Here is a 16,412-nt window from a genome sequence, read left to right as displayed (position 1 = left end):
GATGCTTAACTGATTGAGCCACCCAGGTGCCCCAAGATTTCACTTTTAGCTCAGGGAGAAAGTACTTATCATTGCAGTGATGATTATCTCTGGGTGCTGGCATTACAGGGTATTTTTCTTTCTTTGCATATCTACACTTCACACAGTAACATTTTTGTGTAATTATTTAAAGTGCAGAATACTTACATGGGAAATATTCTAAGTGAAAAAGGTGGTGAAAATTACATTATGTACTGTCCCATGTTTGTAACAAAATATGAATGTGCATGAGAAAAGGACTTTTACTACATACTAAGATCTCTTTGTGCCAGGGGTACAAAGATTATTGTTTGCTTCTCATGGCTGATCCCTTCCACAAATTCTCCACAATGTTGAAAACATGTATTCCAAGTCAAGTCAGTGAATAGATGTGTAATTTCCCACCTGGTAAAATTTTTTAAAGGTTTATTAAACCCATGAAAAAGGGAGAAAAAGACAAGAGCAAGAGAATTTTGTTTTTTGTGTTTTTTTTAAGATTTATTTATTTATTTATTTATTTATTTATTTATTTATCATAGACACACACATTGAGAGAGAGAGAAAGAGAGAGAGAGGCAGAGACACAGGCAGAGGGAGAAACAGGCTCCATGCTGGGAGCCCAATGCGGGACTTGATTCCGAATTCCAGGATTGAGCCCTGGGCCAAAGGCAGGCACCAAACCACTGAGCCACCCAGGGATCCCCCGAGCAAGAGCATTTTAAAAGGTGGAAAGCAGAATGACAACAGGCTGACAGTCTGGCTAAACTAAGAAAAGGAAATCCTTTTTTTTTTTTTTTTTTTTTTTTAAGAAAAGGAAATCCTAAACCAGCTGCAGATTGTTGAGGCCTATACTGATGGAGAGATGCCCCCACATGTTCAGGCAATGGCAGAAGACCAAGCACCTCTGGATGAGGAATGCTGAAAATAGGTTGAAACTTGATTTAAAAAGCAGTTCGGGGATGCCTGGGTGGCTCAGCGTTTGGGTGTCTGCCTTTGACTCAGGGCATGATCCTGGTCCAGGAATCGAGTCCCACATCGGGCTCCCTGCATGGAGCCTGCTTCTTCCTCTGCCTGTGTCTCTGCCTCTCTCTCTCTCTCTCTCATGAACAAACAAACAAACAAATAAAATCTTTAAAAAATAAATAAATAAAAATTTTTAAAAAAGCAGTTTGATCCCCATTTCCATTCCTCAAAGTTGAAGGCCTCCACTCCAGCAGAAGACAGAAGTATTTTTTTCTCTGAAGAGGGCATCTGGCTGCTTACTTGTGCTGAAATTAGGGCACTAAGTGAATAATTAGCAGATGCTGAGGTCCCCCATGCCCCACCTGCCCCTGGCTGCCAAAATGCTGTTAGCCCAGCCTGGAGACAGGGAGATTCTTCTTTGGGGAATCTGCCAACCTGTCAAAAAATGGCCCAATGAAGCTGACATGGAAGGTCCCCCGGATAAACACAAGCCAGTTGCTCTATGGTGAACTCCCCCCACCTCTATACACATTCTCCCTCCCTCTCTGTCTCTGTCTTTCTCTCTCTCTGTCTCTGTCTCTCTCTCTCTCTGTTGGCTTCAATCTGCTCTTAGTACCTCTGACTCTTAAATATGAGCACAGAATTTAGGATCACCTGATCCAAGGAAATACCTGTAACATGAAAGAAAAAAGATCAAATTAAATTAAAAAGAAAAAACAGGGATCCCTGGGTGGCGCAGCGGTTTGGCGCCTGCCTTTGGCCCAGGGCGCGATCCTGGAGACCCGGGATCGAATCCCACGTCGGGCTCCCGGTGCATGGAGCCTGCTTCTCCCTCTGCCTGTGTCTCTGCTTCTCTCTCTCTCACTGTGTGCCTATCATAAATAAATAAAATTAAAAAAAAAAAAAAAAGAAAAAACATGAAGGAAATAGACTTCCTATGAAGAGAGAAACTTAAAAAAAAAGAAAAAAACTATCAGTAAAATTCACAGATTGCTAAGACATCCCATCAATGAAACAAGAACACAGTGCTATTAGACACACACAGACACATTCCAAAAAGAGCACAATACCTTGGGATGGGAGATCCCATCTTATAGAAATATCCCAGAGGAGAGAACATTTTTAGATGGAACATACGGGGAAAAAAGAAAATAAGAGCACACTAGGAGATATGTAATTTAAAAAAAAAAAGTAGTTCCAATAAGAGGGAAGAGAAGAAATGCAGAGAAAAAAAGTCATAAAAATTATTTTCAAAAATATTCCAAGAAATGTGTAAATAGAGAAAGATCTTAATAAAGATAGCTGAGAAAAAGCAAGATGCAAAAGGTGTAGGGGATGCTATGTCATATGCAGGAAGGAGAGCAAAATCAAACTGCATGCTCATAGTTTCTGATATTTACATAAATCCAGAAAGGATACACCAGAAAACTAATAAAACCAATTATTTGTGAGGGGGGTTGAGGCATTCCACTGATTTTTTTTCATTTATACAGTTTTGATTTTTGAGCCATGTGATTAGAACTTCAAAATCAGAAGTAAAAATAAAATTACTCTGCAGGAACCAGTGGTAAGGTAGGGAAACTCGAACTCTCAATGAGGAACTGCTGGAGGCTCATCACTGTCAAGCCTGAGAGATCAAAATCCAAGAAGCTCCGTCATCAGGGGGCTTCATACTTTTCTGAGTTTTGTCTCCAGAAGCTCACTATTTCCTCTTAGTGGAATATAAGAGAACAACCATCTTGTGCTTCCAGCAGGGGTAAGGGAAATGTAACATCCTGAAATACGCCAGAGCCTTCTATTTCTTCTTTACAAGGTCTGCCCTCAGGAGAAACTATTTAATCAAAGCCCAACCTGCTGCAGTTTTATCAGAGTGTAACTGACTTGGGAAAAGAGAAATACCCAGCTCCAAGCGGCTCTAGCCTTCCAAGTGGAAGAAGGAAAAAAACCTAATTCCAGGCCATTCTAGCCATCCTGTCCCACATAAGATGCATGGGGACCGAGAAGCATGTGTGAAGTTCACAGGCTGACTATGAGTAGTAAGTCCTGCTCCTTGTAGGCCTATTGAATACTTCCCTCCCTGACACACCTTTCCACCATGTTACTAACGGGCAATTTACAGTAGTTCTTTTTACCTAGTACGTATGCCTGGCTATCAAGAAAAAAATGACAAGACAACCTAAAAAGCCAAAACCACAGTTGGAAGAGACAGAGCAAGCCTGGAAACCAGACTCAGATATGGCCATGACATTGAGACTATCAGACTAGGAGTTCAAAACAACTTCAATTAAGATGCTAAGGGTTCCCAATGCCTGGGTGGCTCAGCAGTTGAGTGTCTGTCTCAGGCTCAGGGCGTGATCCTGGAACTGGAGATCCACTCCCACATCGGGCTCCTCCCAGGGAGCCTGCTTCTCATCCTTGCACAGGGGCCATGCTAATCTTCTCTGTATCGTTCCAATTTTAGTGTATGTGCTGCCGAAGCGAACACAGGAGCCTGCTTCTCCCTCTGTGTCTCTGCCTCTCTTTGTCTGTCATGAATAAATAAAATCTTAAAAAAAAAACAGATGCTGCGGGTTCTGACAGACAACGGAGACATCTTGCAGTAATGGGTAAACAGAGAGATGGAGACTCTAAGAATGAACAATAAAAGAAATGTTAGAGCTCAAAAAAAGTGTAGTAAAAAAAAAATCTTTGACAGGCTTACTGATAGACTGCACACAGCAAAGGAAAAGAACCTCTGAGCATGAGGATTTTTCAACAGAAACCACCACAACTGAAAAGCAATAATAATAAAAGTCTGGGTGGAGAAAAAAAAAATGAAAATATCCAGAACTGTGGGACAACTACCAAAGGTGTAACATAAGCATAATCAAAATTCCAGAAGGACAAAAAGCGGAAGAGAAGAAACATTTGAAAAAAAAATGACTGAGAAACTCTCCAAATTAATGTCATACACCAAACCATAGATCCAGGAAGCTCAGAGACCACTGAGCATGAAAAATGCCCCCACCCTAATACACACAGACATACTATTTTCAAACTACAGAAAAAAAATTATGAAAAAATCCTAACAGACCTCAGAAGGAAAAAAAAAAAAAACAACCTTACCTATAGAAGAGCAAAGAATTATACCTACTTTTCTTTAAAAACCAGGCAGGCAAAAAAGAAAGCAAAGTGAAATATTTTACATTTTGAGAGGAAAAAAACTCCCATAAACCTAAAATTCTATACCCTGTAAAATTATCCTTCATAACTGAAGGAGAAATAAAGATTTTCTCAAGCAGACAAAATTTAGTAGACCTGCCATGCAAAAAAATGCTAATTAAAAAAAAAAGAAATTCTTTAGAGAAGAAAAATGACAAAACTCAGATCTACACTAAGAAAGGAAGAACTTGGGCAGCCCTGGTGGTGCAGTGGTTTAGTGCTGCCTGCAGCCCAGGGTGTGATCCTGGGGATCCTGGATCGAGTCCCATGTCAGGCTCTCTGCATGGAGCCTGCTTCTCCCTCTGCCTGTGTCTCTGCCTCTCTCTCTGTGTCTCTATGAATAAATAAATAAAATCTTTAAAAAAAAAAAAAAAGGAAGAACTCTGGAGAAGGAATAGTGAAGGCAAAATAAAAACATTTATTTTTCTTATTCTTAATCTAACATAACAATCTGTTTAAAGCAATAGCAACCATATATTTGATTACTTATATTTATATGTAAATATATAAATATACATGTACATACATAAGCATACTTACATACAAGTTAAATGAATACCAACAAGACAAGAGATGGAAAGGGGGAATCAGGATTATTTTGTTATTATAAGGTATTCACCTTACCCTTGAAGCAGTAGAGTGTCATTTAAAAATGTACTTGGGGGATCCCTGGGTGGCGCAGCGGTTTGGCGCCTGCCTTTGGCCCAGGGAGCGATCCTGGAGACCCGGGATCGAATCCCACGTCAGGCTCCCGGTGCATAGAGCCTGCTTCTCCCTCTGCCTGTGTCTCTGCCTCTCTCTCTCTCTCTCTCTCTGTATGACTATCATAAATAAATAATAATTTTAAAAAATGTACTTGAATTAGTTGTAAACATACATTGCCAACTACAGAGCAATCACTAAAAAGAGTTAAAAAGAAGTATAACTAATATACTAAGAAAGGAGAGAAAAATGAATAATATAAAATGCTCAGTTAAAACCAAAGGCAGAAAAAGGGTAGTTGACAACAATAAAAACAAAGGAGGGGCACCTGAGTGGGTCAGTTGGTTAAGCGTCTGCCTTCAGTTCAGGTCATGATCCCAGTGTCCTGGAATCGAGCCCCACATCAGGTTTCCTGATCCACATAGAATCTGGTTCTCCCTCTGGCCTCTTGTGCTCTCTCACTTTCTCTCTCAAATAAATAAATAACATCTTTAAATATATGCATATTGAAAAAACAAAAACAAAGAACAGGGGCACCTGGATAGCTCAGTTAAGTGTTCAACTCTTGATTTCAGTTCAGGACATGATCTCAGGGTTGTGGGATCAAGCCCCACATCCTGCTCTACACTCAGTGGGGAGTCTGCTGGAGATTCTCTCCCTCTCCCTCTGCCCTTCCCCCCACTCATGCTCCTCTGCTCTCTAACATAAATAATTAATTAATTTTTAAAAGACAAAGAACAACAAATAGGGAACAATAGCAATTACGGTAGATATGAATTTAGTTACATCAATAATAACTTGGAACACAAATGGCCTTAATGCACCAATTATTTACAGACTGTGAGAGTGGGTCAAGAAACAAGGCCCAATTATAAATTGATTTTAAATATAAAGACAATTCTAGAATAAAAGTTAATATATAGAAGATGTACCATGATAACACTAATTTTAAAAAGAGTAGCTATACTAATATTAATAATGTAATAATTTCACAGAGCAGATTCCAGACGAAGGAAAGTCATCAGGAATATAAAAGGGCATTACATAATGATAAAGGAGGCAATTCTTCAAGAAAATATAACAATCCTTAATATGTATGCCTCTAATAACAGAGTTCCAACATACATGAGGCAAAAACTGATAAGATTACACAGTAATAGATGAATCCAGTATTATAGCTGAAGACTTCAACACCTCTCTGTTAGAAATGGATAAATCTAGCAAGCAGAAGATGAGTAACGATACAGTTGAATTCAAGAGCACCACCAATCAACTCGACCTAAAAGACATTCATAGACCATTTCATCCAGCAACAGGATACACATTCTTCTCAAACTCACACAAAAAGTTCACTAAGATAGAGCACCATTTTGAGCCATGAAACACACCTTTAAAAATTTATAAGAATAAAGCTCTTCCTCAACTTAAAATGTTATGTCCCTGTTAGTTGAAAATATTCTAAGTCAAAAATGCACTTAATACACCTAACTTACTGAACATCATAGCTTAGCATTGCCTACTCTAACTGTATTCAAAATACTTATATTAGTCTACATTTGGGCAAAATTATCTAACACAAAGCCTATTTTACAATGAATGGTTAAACATATCACGTAATTTATTACATACTATCCTTTTTTTAAAAAAAGATTTTATTTATTTATTCATGAGAAACAGAGAGGGGAAGAGGTAGAGGTACAGGCAGAGGGAGAAGCAGGCTCCATGCAAGGAGCCCGATGTGGCACTTGATCCCAGGTCTCCAGGATCATGCCCTGGGCGGAAGGTGGCGCTAAACCGCAGAGCCACCCAGGTTGCCCAGATTCTATCTTTAAAATAAAAAACAGTATGGTTGTGTGAGTACAGAATGGTTTTAAGTATATCTGTCAATTACCCTTGTGATTGTGTGGTTGACTGTGAGATACAGCCATCATTGCTCAGCATCACAAGACAGCATCATATCACATATCGATAAGCTGAGAAAAGGTCAAAATTGAAATTTTGAAGTGTGGTTTCTACTGAACTTGTATCATTTTCACACCATCATAAAGTCAAAAAATCATAAGTTAAACCACTGTAAGCTGGACACCATCTATAGAAATCATACAATTGCCTACCTCATGGAATTAAATTAGAAATCAGTAACAGAAAGATAGCTGAAAAGTCCCAAGACATGGAGATTTTAAAAAAAAATCTAAATAACACATGAGTCAAAGAAGTAACCTCAAGGGAAATTAAATAATATTTTGAACTAAAATAAAAATACAACTTATCAAAATTTGTAGGATGTGGTGAAAGTAGTGTTTAAAGGGAAATTTTACAGCATTAAATGCATATATTAGAAAAGAAGAAAGATAAAAAGTAAAACATCCAAGTTTCTACTTTGGGAAACTAGAAAAAGAAGAGCAAATTAAATTTAAAGTAAGCGTAAGAAAAGAAATAATGAGAACTAGAGTAGAAATAAGTGAAATTAAAGATGGGAAAATCAATAGAGAAAATCAATAAATCCAAAACCTGTTTCTCTGAAAAGATCAATAAAGTCAATAATCATCTAGCCAGGCTAACTAAGAGAAAAAAGAGAGGACATTAATTAGCAATAACATAAGTGAAAGAAGGATATTACTACAGGCCCCGTGGATATTAAAAGGATAATAAAGCAATATAATGAACAATTCTTTGCCCATAAATTTAATGACCTAAATGAAATGGACCAATTTCTTCAAAGATAAATCTGCCAAAACTCACACAAGAAGAAGAAGAAAGGTGAATAGGTTATATCTATTAAAGAAACTTAGCGGGACACCTGGGTGGCTCAGCGGTTTAGCGTCTGCCTTCGGCTCAGAGCATGATCCTGGAATCCTGGGATCAAGTCCCACATCGGGCTCCTTGCATGGAGCCTGCTTCTCCCTCTGCCTGTGTCTCTGTCGGAATTCTTAGCTAATGAAATAAGACAAAAAAGAAATAAAAGGTATACAGATTAGGAAGGGAGAAGTAAAACTGTCTTTGTTCAAAGATGACATGATCATCTAAGAACAAAATCCAAAAGAATCAATTTTAAAAATCTGGAACTAAAAAGTGATTATAGTAGTGTTACAGGATACGAGGCTACACAAAAGCTGATCATTTTCCTGTATACTAGTAATAAACAAGGAGAATTTGAAATTCAAAACATAACACTATTTACATTAGCACCCCCCAAATGACATGTATATATATGTATGTAATCTAACAAATATGTGCAATATCTATATAAGGGAAACTATGAAATCCTTTTATTAAAAACTATTTATTTATTTATTTATTTATTTATTTATTTATTTATTTGACAGGGAGAGAGAGAGAGAGAGAGAGAGAACACAAGTAGGGGTAGCAGCAGGCAGAGGGAGACGGAGAAGTAGGCTACCCACTGAGCAGGAAGACTGATATGAGGCTTGATGCCAGGACCCTGGGATCATGACCTGAGCTGAAGGCAGATGCTTAAACCACTGAGCCATGCAGGTGCCCCAAAACTACAAAATCCTGGTGAAAGAAATCAAAGAACTAAATAAATGGAGAGATAGTCTAAGTTTGTGGACAGGAAAACTCAATATTGTCAGGATATCAGTTCTTCTCCACTTAATTTATAGATTCAATGCAATCCCAATCAAAATCCAAACAAGTTATTTTGTAGATATCAAGAAAGTGATTCTGAAGTTTACATGGAGAGGCAAAAGACCTAGAATAGACAACACAATATTGAAGGAGAGGAACAAAGTTGGAGAACTGATACTCTCAAAACTTACTATTAAGCTATGGTAATCAGGACAGCATGGCATTGGGAAAAGACTAGACAAATAGGTCAAAGGAAGAGAATAAAGAGCCCAGAAACAGACCCCCATAAATAGAGTTAGCTGATCTTTGACAAAGGAGCAGAGGTAATTCACTGGAGCAAAGATAATCTTCAATGAATGGTACTAAAACTCGACATTCACATGCAAAAAAAAAAAAATAGACATAGACCTTACACATCTCACAAAAATTAACTCAAAATGGATCCCAGTCCTAATATAAAACACAAACTATCAAACTTCTAGAAGATAATGAAAGAGATGATGTATATGACTTTGGGTTTGATGACTCTTTATGTGTAACACCAGAACCAAAATCCATAAAAGAAAGAAATGAGAAGCTGGGGCACCTGGGTGGCTCAGTCGGTTAAGTGTCTGGTTCTTAATTTTGACTCAAGTCATGATCTCAGGATTGTGAGATGGAGCCCCACGTTGACTGACAGGAACTCTCATTTGTTGCTAGTGAGAATGCAAAATGGTACAGCCACTTTGGAAGACACTCAAAACTCAACATACTCCTACCATCTGATCCAGTAACCACATTTCCTTGGTATTTATGCAAAAGAAGAGAAAACTTATGCCCACACAAAAACCTGCACACAATGCTTACAGTAGCCTTATTCATAATTGCCAAAACTTGGAAGCAACCAAGGTATCCTTCAGTAGGTGAATGGGTCAATGAACTTGGTACATCCAGATAACAGAATATTATTCAGCACTAAAAAGAAGTGAGTCATCAAGCCAAGAACAGACATGAAGGAACTTAAATACATATTACTGAATGTAAGAAGCCAATCTGAAAAGGCTAACCATTGTATGCTTCCAACTACATGACATTTTGGAAAGGCAAGACTATGGAAACAGTAAAAAGATGAGTGGTGCCAGGGGTTGGGAGGGAAGGAAGGATGGAAAGGTGGAGCACAGAGAATTTTGAAGGCAATGAAACTACTCCATATGATATTATAACAGTGGATACACGCCATTACACATTCATTAAAACTCAGGATGTACATCACCAAGAGTCAACCCTGAAGTAAACTATGGATTCTGGGTGATAATGATGTGTCATTGGAGACTTATCAGAAGTAACAAATGTACCACTTTGGTAGAGAATATGGTAAATTGGGGAGGCTGTGTATGTGAGGAGCCAGGGGTATATGGTAACTCTGGGCTTTCTGCTCAATTTTGCTGTGAATCTAATAAAAATATTTTTTAAAGATTTTATTTATTTATTTATTCACGAGAGACACACAGAGAGAGGCAGAGAGATAGAGGGAGAAGCAGGCTCCTCGCAGGGAGCCTGATGCGGAATTCGATCTCCAGACCAGGATCACGCCCTGAGCCAAAGGCTCTCAACCTCTGAGCCACCTAGGCGTCCCTAAAAAAAAAAATTTTTTTTTAAACAATGACTTTACATAAATATTTTAAAATAAAATAAGATAATAGAGGTTTTAATTTTTTCTCAGGAAAGAAAATTGCCCAAAACTTAATGACATGTTTTCAGTTTAAAAGGGCCCACTGTGCATCTGACATGATAGATGAAAACAAATCTACCCTGGGGCACCTGGGTGGCTCAGATGGTTAACTGTCTACCTTCAGCCCAGGTCGGGATCTCTGGGTCCTGGGATCAAGTTCTGCATCAGGCTCCCTGCTCAGTGGGCCATCCGCTTCTTCTCCCTCAGGCTCTCCCCCTGCTCATGCTCTGTCTTTCTCTCTGTATCTCTCTGTCTCAAATGAATAAATAAAATCTTAAAAAAAAAAAAAAAAGACCCTGAAGTATATCACTGTAACATTTGGAGCGTGGGAGCCCAGAAAATGTCCTACAAATTTCCAGAGAGACAGTTAGAAAGATATGCATTCAAATGCTTGAGGATTTCTGAACATCAGTATTGGGAGACAGGATGCAAAAGCAAAGGCATTAAAACTTCTGAAAGAAAATTATTTCCTGCCTGAAATTCTGTGCTTGTTAGGATGTGTTTCCCCAAGAAAGAGGAAGACCTGGCATGCAAAGTCAGAGGGTTGCACAGGAGAGGGGTGAAGGGAAGTCCCAGGGCAGGGGTGACAGCAGACCTCAGGATGACAGCCTTCACAGATTGTCAGAGGGTGCTGTCCAGTCAGTCAGGGCAGGTCAGCAGGCTCCGGGCCGACTTTCTAGGGAAGATGAGATTGTGAGAATAACTCATTTACCCAAATATGCTGAGAAGAGAGTTATCTAAGTGGCCAGGAATTTAAGGTCGAATCACAGAGGAACAGAGAAAACGAAGCAAATAGAAAAATCTATTCTTGACTCCAGAGGAAAGAAGCTTTGAGGGGGAAATAAAAGTAATCGCGGTAAACTACTTGTTCCAGCTTTGGATATATTGGTATTATTATTTTTTAAAGATCGTATTTATTTATTCATGAGAGACAGAGAGAGAGAGAAGCAGAGACACAGGCAGAGGGAGAAGCAGGCTCCATGCAGGGAGCCCGACGTGGGACCTGGTCCCCTGTCTCCAGGATCACACCAGGAGCCAAAGGCAAGATGCTCAACGGTTGAGCCACCCAGGGATCCCTATAATTGTATTATTATGCAAATGGTGAACATGCCTTCTGACTGACCCAAATTGTGATCTGTACTAATGGGATGAGAAAAGGGGAAGGAAGCAAATGGAAGAACAACAGCAAGGAGGAAAGAGAATTAAACATTCATCATAGACCACAGGAAATGCCTACACCTGAAAGATCAAATTTAGAAAGGAGGAGGTAAATACCAAAAGGAACAGTTCAAATCATGGTTCCTCTGGAGAAGAGGCTAATGAGGGTGAGGAAGACGCCCTGTGTCCAGGGCTGTTTGTTGTACAAACATCTTTCAAGAGATACTGAGGAACAAAGGACCCCTTAGCGCCTCGCTCACGAGTCCTGCAGGAGTGCAAAGGACCCACGGGGAACTCCTACCCCAAGCGCGTTTTTTAGAATCAGCCTCTCGGATTACTTTAAATCACACACACATAGAACCTTCATAAAAATAAAAATCTCCAAGTGAGATATGTTAAATCATTAAACCTCGCCTCCTAGCTTTACCGCGTGCTCCCACCCACTGGGGATCTCTGCTTTCCCGCGGAGAAACAGCGTGGGAGGCACCCGGGACAGACGCTCCGCGGGCGGGTGGGGGCGCCGCGGGCTCGGCTCCCGGGCCCCGCCTCCCGGCCCGAGCCCCGCCGCGGGGACAGACGCGTGCGCGGGGCCGGCGCAGCCCGTCCGGGTGCGCGGACACGGTTACCGGGGGTGTGAATGGAGCCGCCCCAAAGTCAGGAGAGACGCGCACGGAGCCCGCGGGGCTCGTCTCGGGCTTGAAGCCCGGCATGGCCCCGCGCCCCGTCCACGGCGGCCCCGCTGCCCTCGGCCGAGGCCGGGCCGGGGCGGGCGGGTGTAGGGCCGGCCGGGACCTGGCGCGGCGGGGGCGGGGGCGGGGGCGGGGGCGGGGGCGGCGGCGCGTGGCGGCTGCGCGGGCGGGCTCTGCGCTCGGCCCTCGGCCCGCCGTCGCCGTCGGGGCGGAGGAGGCCGCGGATCCCGCTGATCGGCCGCATCTGCCGTTACATAAGGCCCGGCCCCTATCTCCGCGGGGCATCGCGGCCACCGCCCGCCTCGGTGGGCCGGTCCCGGGCCTCGAGGCCTCGGCCCAAGTGGCGCAGAGCCCGGGACATTACATCCCACGGCGGCTCCCTGCTCCTTCCCTCAGCACAGAGCCTCCCGCTACAGCGGAGGCCCCGGGCCCACAGCCCACACCCAGACAAGTGACCGCACACCAGGCCCTGGAGGAGGGGGCCGGCAGGGGCAGGGGCAGGCTTCGGGGCGTCAGGGCCTACAGCTGGCCCGGGAGCTTGGGGTCTGGCGAGCAGAGAAGGTGGGCAAGGTGGGCAGCCTCGCTGCAGGAGCGGGAGCGCCACTGGGGAGCCCCCTGTGAGGAGGTTGAGCCTCACTGAGAGTAGGACAAAGGGAGCCTGAGCAAGCAGAGAAGGGGCCTGGAGGGGTAGACACTGGTTTAGGGGAGGAAGTGGCTGAGGGAGACAGCCTGACATCAGTACTCAACAGGCAAATGATGCGGTCTCCGTTGCAGGGGTTTCTGGAGGACTTCCAGAGAAGGGAGGGAGAAGCAGGGAAGTGGCTGTATGCCAGGGTCTCTGCAGGGGTGGGCTGCTCAGTGGGGTCCCTGAACCGCCGGCCCAGCAGCTTCCCTCCACAGCCTTCAGTCTGCACAAACCTGGGTCCCCCAGCGGGGGAGGCTTTGTCCCACAGATACTGGTGGGAACACTTACATTTTCCTACCTGGGCTAAGGCTGGGTCCCACTTCCTGCCAACCTGGCCCATTAAGGGTTTCCCATCAGGATGGGCCTAGGCTGAAAAAGCCTGAGTTGCGCACTCAGTGTTTACACTGCCTATGCTCAAAGTTATCATCAAAGCCACTTTAAAGAGAAAAGGTCCCAGAAGGATCCCAGAATCTGACTGGATCTTTCTGTGGAGACCTGTGAATCTAAACTTTTTATAATCCTTCCCACAGTGGGGCCAACAGGGAATCAGGTGGATGAAAAGGAATGAACTTCCCTCTTTTCTTTTTATCTTTTTTTTTTTTTTTTTTTTAAGATCTTACTTATTCATGAGACACAGAGAGAGAGAGGCAGAGACACAGACAGAGGGAGAGGCAGGCTCCCTGCAGGAAGCCTGATGTGGGACTTGATCCCAGGACCCCGGGATCAGGACCTGAGCCAAAGGCAGGCGCTCAACCACTGATCCACCCAGGCGTCCCCTTTTTATCCTGCTTGAGTTTGTATCCAAATCAAGTATTAGAGACCGGTTCATTGAAAAAATAAAACCCCGAAATTCCCACATCTGGCAGACTCAGAGCACGGTTTGCTGAGAGCCTCTGGTGACCCAAAACGGTCTGTGGACAGGGCTGGGCACTGAAGGTGGTTACCAATCAAAATTGCTGCAGTTCCGGCTGGCTTGGCTGACATCAGGCTGCACTCAGGGCTCTCTTACCTACCCCTGTAGCAAGCCCATCCATATCTTGGAAAGCGCTCCAGACCCCTCTCAATGATAAGTCCACAAGAAATCAAACTCTTTCCTTTATGCGACGCTGGATTTTCCACAAAGTAAAATCAAGATGAGTAAAGATGTGGTTTCTAGATAGTACCCGACAAAGCGGAGACCAGGGTGGGAGGCGTCATCATTTGGCCTATAAAAGCTGCCACAAGAGGCCAAGGCCACAAGCCACTCAGCTTAGGCCAGCCTACAACCTGCCTGCTCCTCTCTCGCTCCTCCTGCATTGGCTCTGGGCTCCATGGCGCTCTGGTTGACTGTGGTCATTGCTCTCACCTGCCTCGGTGGCCTTGCCTCCCCGAGCCCTGTGACTCCCTCCCCAACCCTCAAGGAGCTCATTGAGGAGCTGGTCAACATCACCCAGAATCAGGTGAGTACCTTCTGCAGGTCCTAGGTCTGAGGGCACTGGAGTGGGTGACTCTTAGGCAGGGTGTTGGTCATGGTTCAGGCCATGAAGGCTAGGCCCTGTCTTGAGAAGCCCCTTGGACCAGGATGGGCCCCGCCATGAGGGAGAAGAGCCAGGTTAGGGGGATGGGGGGGCAACAGTTTGGGTGGACCCATAAAGGGGTTTGGTGGAGCCCCCAGTGACTACCTGTCCCCCTGGCCTGGCCCTGCCTGCCGTGGCCAGCTCCTACACATTCGTTCAAGGAGAGGAAAGCAGAGAGGGGCCAGCACATCCCCTGGGACTACTTAGCATTTGCCAGCGGGATATGAATGGAATAATGGGGCCATTATTCACAGCATTTTGGTTAAATCCATTCTTATGGAAGTATTCACTGGTAGTCAGCTCCTGTCCCCAGTGCTGATGGCTCACACTTTCTGAGCAATGACTGTGTGCCAAGCCTAGTGCTGGGTGCTTTTCCATCTCATTTCACCACTGCCGACCACCTCAAAAGGCAGGTATAATGACCCTCTTTGACTGATGAAGCTTCATTAAAGTTGACAAAAGCCAGATTCATGCCAGGCCTGGCTGACACCCAGTGCCCATGCTTCAAACTGCAGTGTCTTCCAATTCAGAGGACAGGGTTCTGTACGCCAGCCCTCACTGCCTCCCATCTGAGGCAGCCACTGCTCCTCCCTCACCCGATGCTGTCCTGACTCTTCCCTGTGGCTGTCCTACTGACCAGCCAGATGTTCTCTGTCTTGCTGCACTGGCTACAGAAAGCTTCACACAAGGCTTGTTGCTTACTGGCTGTGTCACTCAAATGTTTCTCTCTCAGCCCCAAGACCCTGTACAATGGGTCTCCCCTACTATGTGGAGCAGGAACTGATGCTCAGGAACACTGGGGTGGGGGCGGGCAGGCCTACCTCCGTACCACACCGGGGATGCCTGTGGGGTGGGGCCCCTGGAGACCTGGCCTGGGCTCACCTTCGTCTTGCCCCCGCAGGCATCCCTCTGCAACGGCAGCATGGTGTGGAGCGTCAACCTGACCGCCGGCATGGTAAGGCCCCCGGGGCCGCGAGGAGGGACGTAGCAGAGGCTATAGGTTTTGTGCTTGTCTTCTCTGTGCCTCACGCACACGGCTCCCCGGGAGCCGAGCGAGCTTCATGAGATACCCACAAACCAGAGCCCTCACAATCTGGACCCCTGCCACTACCAAAGCCACCTCCGTCAGGGCTCTCAAACCCCACCTCCTGTGAGGTCCATGAAGACCAGTGAAGGTGCCGCCTGAGCCACAGGGCTGGGGGCACCCAGCAGGGCCTGACATCCCGTGTTCTCTCCGCAGTACTGCGCGGCTCTAGAATCTCTGATCAATGTCTCCGACTGCAGCGCCATCCAGAGGACCCAGAGGATGCTGAAAGCACTGTGCTCTCAAAAGCCCGCGGCAGGGGTAAGGCCCTCTGTCCTGTAGCCCCAACCCTGCATCCACTCGGGCAAGCCCTGGGTGCTCCCTGGGGGCTCCAAGGGAACCTGGCTGAGCATCCCGAAGGCAAGCGTCCACCCTGGGGGTGGGGCCACTGTGGCAGCAGGAACATGCCCTTTGGGATTTCCAGGACCTGAGCTTGAGGGCTCCAGACTCCTACCTGAGCTTCAGTTTCCACATCTGTGAAATACGGGTAATGACAGTACCCACCTCATGGGGGCTTTTGTGAGGATTCAGTAAGCCAGTTCCTGGAAAGCCCCTGGCAGATGCCGGTCCTCTCTGCTCTGGTGTCACACCGGCACGCTGATCTCTTTGTCCCGCAGCAGATTTCCAGTGAACGCAGCCGAGACACCAAAATTGAAGTGATCCAGTTGGTGAAAAACCTGCTCACCTATGTAAGGGGAGTTTATCGCCATGGAAATTTCAGATGAAGCATGAAAACTTAGCATCTTTATCTGTAGACCCAGACCTGACCACTTAAGTTCCAGATTCATTTTTCTTTCCGACGTCACAAATTTCTTAGGGAGGTGGGGGGGGGGGGAAGCACCATTTCCTCAGCTGGGACCTCAGCCTGCACCACCTGCCTCCATGGAGCTGAGCCCGGCCACCCCTGCCTTGGTGCATGGGGCCCAGCCGGGTGGCCCTCCTCCGTCTGCACTTCATCAACGCTGAGGAAAAGCACTGCATCCCATGACTGTCTCCTCCTCAGAGCAAAGTGCAGCATTACAGTGGGGGCAGATATGTGTGGGAGGGGGTCTTGCTG

General features: G+C 44.9%; 1 protein-coding gene and 1 non-coding gene across 2 annotated transcripts; one reads left to right on the top strand and one right to left on the bottom strand.

Moving 5' to 3' along the window:
* Positions 1-3,358: 3,358 nt before the first annotated feature.
* Positions 3,359-3,466, bottom strand: LOC112917170 (U6 spliceosomal RNA). The gene has a single exon (XR_003234426.1). It is a non-coding gene; the product is annotated as a U6 spliceosomal RNA (small nuclear RNA).
* A 10,515-nt stretch (positions 3,467-13,981) lies between these two features.
* IL13 (interleukin 13) lies at positions 13,982-16,155 on the top strand. The gene is made up of 4 exons (XM_025995028.2): positions 13,982-14,154; positions 15,173-15,226; positions 15,512-15,616; positions 15,973-16,155. Exons 1-4 carry the CDS (start codon positions 14,026-14,028, stop codon positions 16,078-16,080), a joined length of 396 nt encoding a protein of 131 aa, XP_025850813.1. The 5' UTR covers positions 13,982-14,025; the 3' UTR covers positions 16,081-16,155.
* Positions 16,156-16,412: the final 257 nt, after the last annotated feature.

The sequence above is a fragment of the Vulpes vulpes genome, chromosome 12 (assembly GCF_048418805.1).
Source record: "Vulpes vulpes isolate BD-2025 chromosome 12, VulVul3, whole genome shotgun sequence".
In the NCBI taxonomy this organism is placed as follows: Eukaryota; Metazoa; Chordata; class Mammalia; order Carnivora; family Canidae; genus Vulpes; species Vulpes vulpes.
Note: the sequence above shows the minus strand (reverse complement) of the source record. Positions and strands in the feature narration are given on the sequence as shown.